This window comes from Hevea brasiliensis, unplaced genomic scaffold (assembly GCF_030052815.1).
Source record: "Hevea brasiliensis isolate MT/VB/25A 57/8 unplaced genomic scaffold, ASM3005281v1 Scaf486, whole genome shotgun sequence".
In the NCBI taxonomy this organism is placed as follows: domain Eukaryota; kingdom Viridiplantae; phylum Streptophyta; class Magnoliopsida; order Malpighiales; family Euphorbiaceae; genus Hevea; species Hevea brasiliensis.
The window spans coordinates 1-14,199 of record NW_026615013.1 but is presented as its reverse complement, the minus strand read 5'-3'; the positions used below and the strand labels follow the sequence as shown (position 1 = coordinate 14,199).

The window sequence follows — 14,199 nt, the reverse complement described above, 5'->3', positions numbered from 1 at the left end:
TGCAAATAATCATCTCCATAAGAAGAGTAATCAACTCCACAACTTTGAGTTCCATCTGTGAAGGCAACTTGTTGCATAGTTGTAGGAGTTGAGGTTGTTGCCTTTGTGCAAAAATCACTAAGAAGCTGAGTTAACTGGTCAAATCTTGCATTCATGTAGCTAACTGAGTCAAGTTCATAAATCCCAGCCTTCTTTGGCTCAAGTGCTCTAGGATTTCCCCATAAATGGGTATTATGAGCAATCTTCTCTAATAGATCATAGCATTCTTCACTTGTCATTCTCATGAAATCTCCTCCTGCTTGTGAATCAATTGTGTTTCTTATGGTCGGAGTAACTCAGTGTAGAAATTTTGAACAATCATCCATTTGGGTATTTCATGATGAGGACATTGCCTTTCAAGCTCCTTAAATCTCATCCAAGATTCATACAAAGTTTCATCATCTCTTGGTTTAAAAGCTACCATCAAATTCCTCAAATGAGTAGTTTTCCCGGGTGGGAAAAATTGAGATAGAAAAGCTTGAGATAGCTGCTCCCAAGTAGCTATAATAGCTTGTGGAAGTGAATCATACCACTCCAATGCTGAATCCCAAAGAGAGAATGGAAATAAGGTGAGCCGAATAACTTCATCAGAAACTCCAGGTTGTCTTTGTGTACCACATATCATCAAAAATTTCTTCAAATGAGAATGAGGATTTTCAAGTGGGCTACCTCCAAATTGTGAATTCTGAACCATTTGAATGAGACCAGTTTTTAACTCAAATTGATTAGCTCCAATAATAGGTCTGTTATCTCTCACATCAGTACATCTAGGAAAAGCATAATCTAACATGGATCTTCTTTGAGGATCATTTTGATTAACAATAGTATTTTGACCGTTTTGCTCGTTTCCTCCATTATCTCCACCAATAGCTCTATTTTGATTCTCCATATTTTATATTGTCTCCTCTTGCTCAAATATTTGTTGTTCTTCTTTTTCTGCTTCTTTTCTTCTTTTGTATTCCTTTTTGTTGGCTCGACAGAATTTTTCAATTTCAGGATTGAACAACAATTCGGTGTCACTTGTGCTTTTCGATCGTCTCATAAACAAGAAAAGTACCTGAAAAACACAAGGAACAATAGTGAAAATAAAAGAAAATAAAAATTCTAATTAGCTTAAAACAATTAAAATCCAATTTAAAAACAAACAATTCCCCGGCAACGGCGCCAAAAACTTGGTAACGGGGTGTCCGCAAGTGCACGGGTCACAGTAGTATAGTTTTAAAAAATGATATCGATCCCACAGGGAATTGTGCTTAAATTGGAAATAAAAGTATAAGCTAATTAGAATGACAAAAATTAAAAGATATTGAAAATAAAATCTAAAAATTAAAATTAAGACAAAAATTAAAGATGTAAAATGAAATTTGGAATTAAAATTGGTATTTAAGGAATTAATGCTAAATCAAACAATTAACTAAAATTAATTAGACTAGATTACCAAAAATTAATTTGAAATTTCTATTTATGAAATTAAGAAGAATTAAATCTAAAAAAATAAAGTAATTCTAGATATTGGATTTAAATTGAAATTGCTATTTATGAGATTTGGAGGATTTAAATCTAAATTCAATGAAAATTAAATTGATTCTAGAGATTGGATTTTCAATATTGTTTGCATGTGGTTTATCCCTAATTTAGCCAAACACATGAGAATTGCAATTTTGAGGGAAATCAATTCTTAAATTTTTGAAACCTTTTTCAAGCATCTCAAAATTGGTTTTCATTAAATCAAACCCTGTTTTCACGGTATTTCAAACCTAACAAAAACCCATTTAAAGCTCTAATTGATTTTTGGAAAGTTCCCCTTAATCTTCTTAGCTTATTTCTAACACCAAGAAAATAAAGTTTATTGCAAGATTATCCATCCCCAATATTCACTTTTCAGTCCATCTATTAAGGATTAAAACTTAACTTAATGAGGGCCCATTCATCAAGCAAGGCAATAAGCACACAAGCAATAAATCAAAATATAACAAATCCCATTTAAATGGCTAAATCAGTTCAAAACCACAATACAAATCAATATTTACAAACCCATCTCTAGAATCTCAATAAACTACTCACAAATCATTGTTTAAAGACAAACCCAAATGAAGAAATGAAGAAATAATGGAAATGTAAGCTAAAGGGGTAGAAAAACCCAGCAAATTTGCAGCAGATTCTGCTGCACAAAAGTGCAGAAACGTGATCTGCAGCTGCTGGAAAAAGAAATGCAGAAAGTGCTCCCTTCTCTCTTTCTAATCTTGCCAAAAATGCCTCCCTTGCTCTCTATGGAAAGAAAGTGATAAAGGGCACTTTATATAGGCGAGGGGACTGTTCTAGAATGGGTAAAAGGGGGAAGGATCCAGAGAAAGTGAGGTAAAAGGTCGAGTAACGAAATGCCACGCCAACAATTTTCCAAAAAGCGACATAAGCCGAAGTTAGTTGTGTCGCGGGTTGTGTCGCTCTCGGCGTGAATATCGACGATCGACACAACTGCGACATAAGCTAATTCGGTTGTCTTTGCAGTTGTGTCGCCTCGGCCATTTTACTCAACTTCAAAATTTTTGCAATTCGATTTTAATCTCCTCCAAATGGCTACTCTGATCAAAATACATCAAATTTCTCCAAATTTATCCTACAAAACAAATGAATTCCAAAAATTAAACTAAGAAAAGTGAAAATTGCAAAATTGACTAAATATATACTAATATCTAAAATAATAGCTATGAATAAGGGTAAATTATGTGCAAAAATTACTCCTAAATGATGATCTGAAATGCATGCATCACATTGTCATATATCATATCAGTGCATATAATCTTTAGATCTGAGATAACACAGTTATCTTGTATATAGGTGGTTTGAGTTTGATACTGCTTTCATACTTGTACTGTGTATGGGTATATGGGCATGTGTTAGCTCCTACTAGTTATATATGGAGATAGGTGTTGATCAAGATGGAATCTGTTACCCTAAGTAAATAGGGATAAAATGTTATGTTCATTTAATTGTTCTTGATGTTTCAAGTTTCTGGCCAGGACAGACAGATTTATTCAGAAAAGAATTTCTGACAAGAAAATCTAATTAATCAAGAACTAGAATTAAAAGAGAATATAATGTTCATAGCAAATGGGGTTTGACATTAACCATGACTCCAGCTCGAATTGGGATTTTGTAACAGAGAGATTCTAGTGCATGGTAATATATGATTAAAGGTTCATTTAAGGTATTCCTTATTACTGATTGGGTGGCCATGGCATGCTATGCTAGGTGTCAACCATAGTCTATGAGATGCCTAAAATGATTTAGAGAAATTATTTATGGTAAGAAAGAGTTTTGATGATATTAAGAGTTTTGATGATATTAAGAGTTAATATCATATCTCATTACCAATTAGTGATGAGCCTAGTGAGTCACACACATACACAAGATAATCACTAAGTAAAATGTGATTTAATTGATTAATTAAAGAGTTTAATTAATTAATTAAATAAGTTTAGTTTGCAATGAGATTGTAAAGTCCCTAGCATGACTTGAAACCAAATCTAGGTTATTGGATGTATAGTAAAAGTTAAATTTATATTTAAAGTGTTTAAATATGAATTTAATTGTGAGAAATTAATTAATGGAGATTAATTAATCAATTTATATTTAATATAAATTGATTAGAAGAGGAGAAATAATGATTTTGAGTTGAGAACTCAAAATTAAAACATAATGGTAATTTGATCATTTCACATGGTGAAATGTGGCACTATGAGATGGTGACACATGGCACCATATAAACTTGCTATTTGTCTTCCTATCATGCAAGATGATCAAAGTCAAGATTAAGTCTAGCTTTGACACTTGGCTTAATGAGATTAAGTCAATAAAAAATAAAATGCAATATGGTGGTGACATGTGGCAAAGGGTTTAAGTGATTATTTGACCTAAGTATATAAAGAGAAGTTACAAGAAAATTGAGCCACATCTTCTTTCTCCCATATATGGGACGGCACAAAGGTCTCTCCCTCTCCTCTTCTTGCTTTCTCATCAATTCAAAGAGAATCACTCTATTCCCTTTGAATTAAAATTGCTAGAAATTGTTTCTAATATCTTATACACACATATAACCTTTCTAAAGGCAAAACCCTAAATTATAATTGGTTGGCAAGGCTTCAAAAACAAAATTGGGGGCTACTCATTGGTGATCTTGGTGTGGATAAGCTAGAGGGACAACACTTGAGGTCCTAGGAGCTTCCTAAAAGTGTCAATTGCATCCATAGTACATCAAAGAGGTTAGTGCCCAAACTCCTCTTTTAAACTAGGGTTTAATTGAATTAATTTGTTAATTCACAATCTTGAATGGCAAATGAAGATCCTAATACATATTAAAAGTGTTTTAATATGCAATTGAACATTGAAATTAATTAGGCACATAAGAGATGTGGCATGATGCATGAAACCCTAGAAGAAAATTTTTAAAATTCAATGCTCCAATGCACCAATTATTATGCTTCCGCTCCTTCAGTTTGAATATGATATGGCCCCCATAGGTCTACATGTATTAACTCAAACACACTTTTACTAGATATTGTGCTACTGGGAAAAGGTAAACGATGTTGCTTTGATAAAGGACAGACTTCACAAGGTGAGGATTCATTCACAGAAATATTAAGAGTAGGTATTCTAAATATGGTAGACTTGGCTAAATGACCCAACCGTTCATGCCACAGAGTACAAGAGTTTGTGACTGAACCATGATTATTGCAATTCAAACTAAACTGTAGAAAGGTATTAAAAAAAGATGATATATTCAGCTTGTATAGACCTGCACATTCTTTTCCAATAGCAACAGCCTCCTTAGTCGAGCGGTCCTGCAAAGTACAATGGGAAGGGAAAAAGTGAATCAAAAGGTTAGTGGTCTGCAATAGCTTGCTAACAGAGAGAAGGTTGTGTTTAAAAGAAGGCACATATAATACATCTTTGAGAATTAATTTTGGGTGAAGAAAAATAGTGCCTACACATGTTACATTCTGTTTTGTTCCATCAGGTAAAAAAATTGGTGAAAGATTTAATGGTTTGTGTGTTTAGATAAACAAGTGTATTGATAAGTGCATAATTTATTAATTTTACTCCCATCATATTTAGTGTTTTTAATGTGTTTTTATGTTTAATTCAGTTGATTAAGTATAGTTATCTATTAGGCACATGTTTAGAGAGTTATTGAAATAATTGTGTTGAATAGAGAAATTTGACTCTTGCTGTATTTTTCAGGGTTTTGGTGAAGTTCCGGAGCAATATAGTGTGGAAGGAAGCTTGGAAAGGTCGAAGGATTGAGAAGCATTGTTGATACAAAATAAACGGGCCGTGTAAGCATAACTAGAGACCCGTGTAACATTCTGCCAGAAGGAATCCAGAGAACCGAGGAAGAAACAAAGTACACAGGCCGTATAAATTAACCCGTGTAAATCCTGGAGACTCGTGTAACTTTCTGTGCCCATGCAAAACATGCCCATTCAGCTCCAGTAAGTTACACGGCCCTGGGCCGTTTAGTGATACATGGGCCGTGTATTCGTCGACAGTTAGATTCCTGATTTCGCTCCAGTTGCAGTTTTTGACAGAGACTCTAAAAACCTAACCCTAGACCATTTATTATAAATAGAAGAGATAGCCCCCGACTTAAGGGGCATTCGGACGCCTCCAAAGTCATTCAGCAGCCTCTCCATTCATCTTTTAGAATTCTTTATTTTCTGTAAGCCATGTGTGGCTAAGTTTTTAATTCAGTTCAAGGGATTCAAGTTCTTTTGCTTGATTTGTGAAATCAGGTTCTTAATTTAATTTATGTCTTTTTGAATATCTATTGTTTTCTGATTTATTTGTCTTTGATCTATTGAATGATTTGTTAAAAATGCCTATTAGTTGATTGTTTGATGAGATCAATTGCTAGTTCATCTTCATAATCCGTAATTGTTGTGTAAGATTGAACATAAGTAGTAATTAGGTTTTATTGATTATGATCCCAGTTTTCGATAATAACCTAAGGAAACAATAGGGTGGATTAAATGATTTATGCTTCATAAATTATTGTTCAGCTTAACTACTTCTTTTTCTTAAAGCAGTTATTAATTTGATGAGGATTGCTTAATACCAACTCAGTTAATAATTAGAGTCAATAAGAGTGCTGGGCTCGAATTGATGAGGATAGGAAAGTCAGGGGTTTACCTCGCTGTTTGGTAAATCTACGTTAAGTATTCAATAAGAGATAATTGTATTTCTTTTGTCTATGATCAAATCAATGCATTGGAATGAGAATTACCTTGGACTGAAATTTGTTTAGATTGAGATTTTAATATTTAGTTCTTGAATTCCTGATTTCTTCAGATTTTGTGTTACAAAACCCCCCACTCTTTATTTCTTTCGTTTTTCATTACACACAAGTGCACGAAAATTAATAATTCAGTCTCTAAGATTTGACTTGAATTTACCATTTGCTGCAGAAAATATTTTATTATTGATAATTTTAATTAATTTAATTTATGATAAATTCAACATTCATTATGTATATTTAAATAGATGTGACTGGTTGCACCTGTATCAACAATCCAGGTACTCGTATCCTCATCACCTTTGCTAAAGAAACAATAATGGGGTCCATTACCTGCAAATTTTGAATAGTTGGCAGTGTTTGTCTCTATAGTTGCTTTACCCTTCATGTATTTGGCTATTTCTTATATTGGATAACAGAGGGCAGATTTGTAGTCCAATCATTTGACTGTGGGGAGTTATCAGCTGGGGCATCATCCATGGGTGTGTCATGAGTACGAGCTACATAAGCTTGATTCTACAGATTAGCTCGTTTTTGCTTCAGCTCCTTGTATCAATCTGGGAAGCCATGAAGCTTAAAACAAGAATCTTGCATATAACCTGATGCTTTGTAGTGAGTACAAAAATGATCCTCCTTAACAAAATCACGCTTCTTACCACCAGAACTCTGATTCCTTTGTGCATTTGTTTCTTTTGCACCTTCAGCCTTATAATTTGATTCCTTAACCATCATTACTCTAGCATTATCTAATGAATCTGGTAGAGAAAGAACTTCGCGTTGTTTTTCAACACGCAGTACCATGGAATATGCCTTGTTCACAGTAGGTAACGGGTCGAGCAAAAGAATTTGATTACGAACATGGTCATACCCATCATTCAAGCCCATGAGGAATTGAATTAATCTATCATCATTTTTAATATCTGCAACAGTTTTGGCAGCCCCACAATTGCAAACTGGGAAGTTTCTCAAGCAAGATAATTCGTTCCGAAACTTTTTCAGCTTAGTAAAATACACTATCATTGATAGATTTCCTTGAGTAAAAGAGCTAATTTCACGTCTGATTTGGTAGAGCAATGAGCCGTTGCTCTCACCAAACCTTTGTTCAAGCTCATTCCATAGTTCACATGCCGTAGATGCATACAGAAATGCCTCCACCAGGTCTTTAGAAATAGAATTCAGTATCCATGACAAAACCATACTATCAACCCTTTCCCATTTTTCAAACGATGGAGACTCAACATTAGGCATAATGCACTTCCCATTTATGAAACCCAATTTATCCTTAGCTTTGAGAGCAATTTTCATAGATCCACTCTATGACAAATAATTAAGCCCAGTTAAAGGAGCACTCACCAATAGCATTCCTGGGTGATTAGAGTTGTGGAGGCTGTAAGGATTATTATCAGAAATTGTATTGTTGACGAGAATCCCATCATTAACAGAATCAGCAGTGTTGGCAGAAACCCCCTGGACAGAATTTCCTCATCCATGAAGAAAAAACTCAGAGTATCTCAGGCCACAGTAATCGTTGCTCTGATACCATGCAACAAGTAAGGCAAAATAGCCAAACAGAAGAGCAAAGATAATTGAGAGAATTATATTCTCATTTCATATGTTTGATATGATACAAGAAGGCTCTATATATACAAGTGAAAAGAATAATCTAGAATACAAGAGAATAATTCTGGAATGCTAGCTAGCTGAGCTGTACAATCTACAATTAGCCTTTAACAGAATGCCAAGCTAGAGTAACAAACTAACAAACGTTTTTGGCGCCTTCTGTGAATAACTTTGTCAGGTGCTGGGTATAAATTCTTTAGATTTAGATTTGTTTATATCCAATTTTCTTTTAGGTTTTACTTAGCTTGTGTGTGTAAATTTGTTTCTGATTCGTAGTTTGTGATTAAAGATAGATGTTTTTAATTTGATTTTCTGTGGGTTTTGCAAATTGGTGGCATCCTTTGAATAAATTTTCTTTTTTTTTTTAAAGAAACCATAGCTCTATTTGAATGAATGGCATTTGAAAATGATGAATCAGTGAATGGTTGCCCCTTTTGCTCTGTGTGAAATTTGATACCAATGGGACGCCGCATAGATGTCTAAGAACCCAACACTTCTGATAAGAGAAAGCGGAAATGCAGAATGAAATATCCTTTCCTATCACTGTGCAATTATTTGCAGAATGGCTGTTTCTGTTTTGATTAACTTTTGTTTTTCTAGATATTTGGTTAGAATTGCCGGGTCTAAATATCTCGTGCAATCAATCAGTCCCATACAAATAGAAATCAATTTTTTGGGTGGAAGTCCATTATGTTTACTTCCCTTTTTCTGAAACAGAAACCAATCGAAGAAGAGTAGCATCATTTCTTTTGTCATAGTTAAGTGCATATTTGGAAGTTGATAGGCTAAATATTATTTAAATTTGGATAATCATGGTTTTCTATTTTACCAGGGATCCTATTGAGGATAACACAACTATGCTTTATTAGCTGTGATAAGAACCTACTTGTTTTTGTGATGTTCATGTTTTTCAATATTATTAGAAGTATTTTTTAATGTGATTATTTAAATTTTATAAAAAATAATAGGATTTTACTGTTGGCAATTTGGCTGTAATTTGTATTCTGCTCTCTCGATTGTATTTCATAACAGCTGTAACTTTTATTCCTTTGGTTCTCTGTCTTTGGTGGCTTCAGTAAGAATTCCTGAGTGCAGTGAAACATCAGAGTGTTTTGAAAGATCCAGCCATGGAAGATCACTATTATGTTAGTAGTCCTAGAAGAATCCTAATTTTTTCAGAGAGGAGAAGGGCAACTTTATACTTTCAAGACCCTGATGACAAAGCATCCGGCGTCGGAGCGTCTGGAGATCATGGACTAAAAACTTCGAAAATTTATGGTTTTGTAGGGTCCATTACAACTATTGTGGCTACAGGTCCACTTCTTCCAATCATTTATTTTTAATATTTCATTGTGTTGAAGTTGCTGTTGTCTGAACTCTGAAATTATGAATTCCTGTGAATATTATGATATTCTTGAATGCCTAAATGTTTTTTCATTGCTAAGGAACACTCAACCTTTACAGAATGTTTTCTTTATCATTACTTTCTGGATTTGATGAAGTTTATAAACTGTTACAAAACTTGCTTCAGTCATATCTTATGATAATAAAATATATTTTTGTATTCTATATTTATATGAGAAATATTGTACTTTTGCATCATTAACATTGTATTATTATTGTTTACCTCTTCCAAGTATCAAATTTGAGCTATCAATGATCAGTGGATATAATTGCTTTACTTTATCAGAAAATTTCTCTTCAAGAATTCCACTCAATGACTTGCTTCAAGAGTTAGCAACTATTAATTTACTATTGATTTCTATTGTTCTGCCTGAGCAGTTATTTTCTTGGTATGGGCATACATTCCTGAACTTTGTTTGCACTCAATTGGGGTCTTTTACTATCCCAATGGGTCAGTGGCGTTGCACATCATCCTAATTTTTTTTTTCCAGGTTGTTTTGATCTTTAGATTTATTTTTTCCTCTGCCAAAAGGCTGCTTGTTTGACCATAGAATACGGATAAGATAAATAGCTGGAATGCTTTAGTGTGAGGCCATCTCGTTGGCTAACTTTTAACTTTTGCTGACACTTCTTAGGTACTGGGCATTGACCATTCCAACTTATGCCACAGTTACAGTGGTACTAGCATTTGCATTATACTTTGGCCTCAAGTTCTTGTCAACCCCTCCCCCAACTTCCTTGTCCTCAATTTTTGGTAAGCTTGCTCATTGTGGATGTTTCTTCATTTAGAGAAATCCATGAAACACAATCAATTATTTAAAGGCTTTCACTGATTCAGTAATCGTGATGCAACATTTGCTACACTTCTATTAACATCCATATTACTGGTAGATGTTATATCATCCTGCACTTGTATTTTGCAGATGAATTCAGCAGGGAACCTGCAGACTCTGATCCTTTGACTAAGCAAGTTGATCAGCCCATTGAACCCATATCTGATATTGGTAGTAATAAAATAAACGTTCTCATGTTAAACAATATAAAATGACAGATCCACCCGCAGACAAGGCTGTTCCCCTCATGGACATGTCTTCTTCTGGTTTGTTACGACTGATAAATGACCATTACCCAGAGGAACAAGAGCCATTTGCTCTAAAGTCTTGGCTTTCAATGACACAGGATTTGAACATCAACCTGCATCATGCTTCTACTCTGGGATGAAAAGTAAGAAAGGGTTGTTAAAGTGTGACAGGATTTTGATCAACTCCTTTATAGGAACACCATATATGTGTTGTGATTGGTGAGTCCAATAAATGCTGATGAATAATATATAATTTTGCTGTGAGACAAAGTTTTTGCTTATCAGGACGGCAGCAGCTCTGCACTGTGCTCTCTAGCTTCTAGCTATAGGAAAGTCCGAGTTGCAACCTATCAAGGAAATATAGGAAAACAATATATTAACGCAAAATTTCACCTGGGAAGTGAAGCAAAAATCGATGAAAAGCTATGAGTGATTGAATGGTGCATATTTTTCATGATGCCAAATCAACTTTTAGTGTGTGTGTGTATATATAAACTCAAATTATATTTTCTAGGATGATAAATGCTCTTGGCTACATAAATATAGGTATATGGTGATTATTTATTGGCCTAGTCATTTTGATTTATTTGGTACATGAAATATGATAAAGCGGAAATGATAGTTTCTATTCACTTGTATTTTGTATTTATATCATATTAATTTAAAATAATATTATTTTCTATAATAATTATTATGTATTTTAAAGTTTAATAAAAATTAAAATTATTAAGTTGTTATTTTATAGAATAGTATTGAAAAGAATGCTGTTTTTCTTGAATTTTTGTAATTCAATGCGTAATTGTAATTGAGAATTTTAAAATATAAATATATTTGCCAGTAAATTTCACACCTCAAAGAGGAAGTGCAGCAACATTTGGACTTTTTGAAACCGGATTTGAAATTCCAGTTTGGAAATTATTTCAGGAGGGCTTGTCGTGGGAGCTTTGGTTTTGGGTGAGTGTTGATGAGAAATTATTTAGATATCATATGAAGTTATAAACTAAATACTAAATAGTAACTCTCTCAGAGAAAATTTCCTCTCCCCTCTTTTCTTGTAGAGACTCAATTCTTTTTTTTTTTTTTTTTTTATCATATTTATTGTTTTTCTCCACTCAGATGTGGGTCTTTCCTCGTCCTCTCTGGACGGAATTTTAGATTGGTTGTGTCGGTCTTGTTTGTAGCTTTTGTGGTTTTTTAGAAAGAGTCTTTTCACTAAAATTCTATTGGCCAGAGAAGTTTTGTGGTTTGGTATGGCTGATCGTTCTAAGTGAGGCAGTGGGAGTGTGCTGTGAGTTGCCGTGAGGATGAGTAACTTAAAGTCGTTTAGTTGACATTCTATTGATTATCGCCTAACTCCAAAAGACAAACATGCCATTGAGCTTTACTCATCGACTCTCCTCGCGGAATCACTGAGCTTTGATTTGTTTAATAGTTGTCTTGTGGCCCTAGTGTCATTTCGAGAAGATTGAGTTTATGGATGGTGATGAGCTGTTGAGGTTCTTCTTCCTTTGAAGGTTGGTTCTCTCCTAGACATCAATATTGCTAGGAGGCTGCTTCCAGTTTCTGTTTCACCTTGTCAGACCTAGAGTTTGTGCATTTTGAGCCGACGGGCATTCTATCTTGGTTGGGTTATGTATCGGGGCCTCTTTTTTTCTTGTATTTATATCTTTGTGTTTATGGGTTTATATATTTAAGCTTGCTGGTTAAGGCTGGGTTTTGCAGTGGTTATCTTCTATCAATGAATGCTTTATTTTTAATAAAAGAAAAAAAAATAAAATACATGTTAAAGTTATAATAAGTTATGAGACATACGAAATGAAATATTTAAATAATTTCATATTTATTAATTATATATTTAAAAAAAATGTAAATATAAGTACTTTTCATTTAATTATAGAAATATTAAGATGTATTATCGTTATATAGCTCTGTATTTATAGTAAACAAATTAAAGATAACTAAAAGAAATGTCTTGCTCTCAACAAATTAAGAATATGTAAGGGACACCCAAAATTTTTGTGATCGAATTTATTTAAGAGAGCAAATATGAGTCAAACATCTTTCGAACATGTATTGGATCCTTCTCATAAGCGGTTAATGATTATGCTATGATAACCAATTAACTTCTAGAAGAAAGAGCAGTAGTAGCAATTAATCAATTAAACCCACTTAATTTGCTAGCCGCCATCTTGTATTATGTTATTAAAATTCCTCAAAGTGGAATTAGCTAGAGAGAGGTTAGATGAGCTGTTACCCACCCTAAGATCTTTAGCTTTCAGAGCAAAATTTTTCCACCCCAGCAATATCCATGACAAGCATTTCTCAACCTCACAGTTAATATCCATTGTGTATCTTTCATCTAACCACCACGTCCATGCCTTTATCCATCTCTATACAATTTCATCGTAACGCAAAGTGAAAAGATTAATATGATTGACTGCTTTTGTATCCAAAATTATTTACTTTTCTCCATCAGCAATATTATCTTGCCAGTAGAAAGGATCTTTGCCAAAAAAAATTTATAGAAAATGCATATTATTTGGTAAGGATTTAGACGTATATATATAACTTTGAAGAAGTTGGGATCTATGGCGTCATTGTATAAATAACTCATGTATGAAAATATAAATAAGTGATAGTTTTAACTAAAGCATATTAAAGTTCCCAAATAAAAACTTGTAGGTTAATGGGTACCTTTCTAATGCACTTATTTTCCAATCAAGTGGTGCAAATTCAACAGCAATTATTAAAATAGAACCTAATTAAGAAGGATAATAAGGCTAGTTGGAAAAAAAAAAAAAAGAATAAGAAAGTAAGCTAAATGCTATGGTTGTTGCCCATGTCATTTCTTTGGCCTCAAAAGAATGAAAAAAAGCTCTATGCTAAGGTATGCACTTTAATTTTTTTTTTTCTTGGGTTATATGTTAGATGGGATCGGGTGTACTTTACCCAATACGGTTGGACCAAACTCAGTTGCTGACCACCTAGTCATTTGAAAAATGGCATCAAGAGGCTCAACTAGCTTAGCTTCAAAAAATGTCTTTAGTTGATGGATAACTACTTTGTGTGATACACAAGAAAGCACTTGAAGTTTCTAGTCAGTTTTCTTTCTGCTCTTTCATTCCACATGCTATAAAGAGAGCTTTCCCTTCAAGTATTCTTGCTTCTACCTAATTGTCTAAAACGACATGGCAGCAAAAACTGTGCCTTTATAAGGTTGCATTGGTCACACATTTCTTAGTGCACAAAATAAAAGAATACAAAAAATATTGCTTGTGTGGGAGACAGAAAACAAAAAGGCGGAAGGAGGATGAAGATAGCACTATGGATTAGGCTCCTAGTTCTGATGGCTTGCCTGCAGCTGTTTCCGACGCCAGTGGAGTGCATGGTTAGGCACTACAAGTTCAATGTGAGTCCTACCTTGTTCAACTATATATATAATGGTCCTGTTCTTCTTGGGTATATTTTTCTTTCTTTCATGAGGTGCATGTACGCATTATGGCACTGAGAGGCAGCAAAGCTCATCATTTTAATCGAAATCAAATTGATTCAAAAATTAAGCTCTTCATTATTCCTAAAACAATGGAGTTGGGGGTTTTCTTCTTCTTCTATTTTATTTTATAAGCGTTGTCAAGGCTCCACTCAGTTAACAATTACCTGGGTGTGAGTGTTGGTACAGTAAGTCTTGTGTTCCGGTGTGTGTGCGCATTCTTCGACAAAAAAAAAAAAGAAAATCCGAAAGGGTGAGGCTTGAGTTCCGGCG

At 33.9% G+C, this 14,199-nt stretch overlaps 1 protein-coding gene and 1 non-coding gene across 2 annotated transcripts; both read left to right on the top strand.

The window, feature by feature from the left end:
* The first annotated feature begins 371 nt into the window (after window positions 1–371).
* On the top strand, window positions 372–478 carry LOC131177454 (small nucleolar RNA R71). Its single transcript, XR_009146926.1, has one exon. It is a non-coding gene; the product is annotated as a small nucleolar RNA R71 (small nucleolar RNA).
* Window positions 479–9,078: 8,600 nt separating this feature from the next.
* LOC110640261 (phosphatidylinositol N-acetylglucosaminyltransferase subunit P-like) lies at window positions 9,079–10,488 on the top strand. Its single transcript, XM_058142406.1, has 4 exons — window positions 9,079–9,265; window positions 9,734–9,806; window positions 9,991–10,109; window positions 10,279–10,488. The coding sequence occupies exons 1-4, from the start codon at window positions 9,079–9,081 to the stop codon at window positions 10,401–10,403; spliced, it is 504 nt and encodes a 167-aa protein (XP_057998389.1). The 3' UTR covers window positions 10,404–10,488.
* The last annotated feature ends 3,711 nt before the right edge of the window (window positions 10,489–14,199 follow it).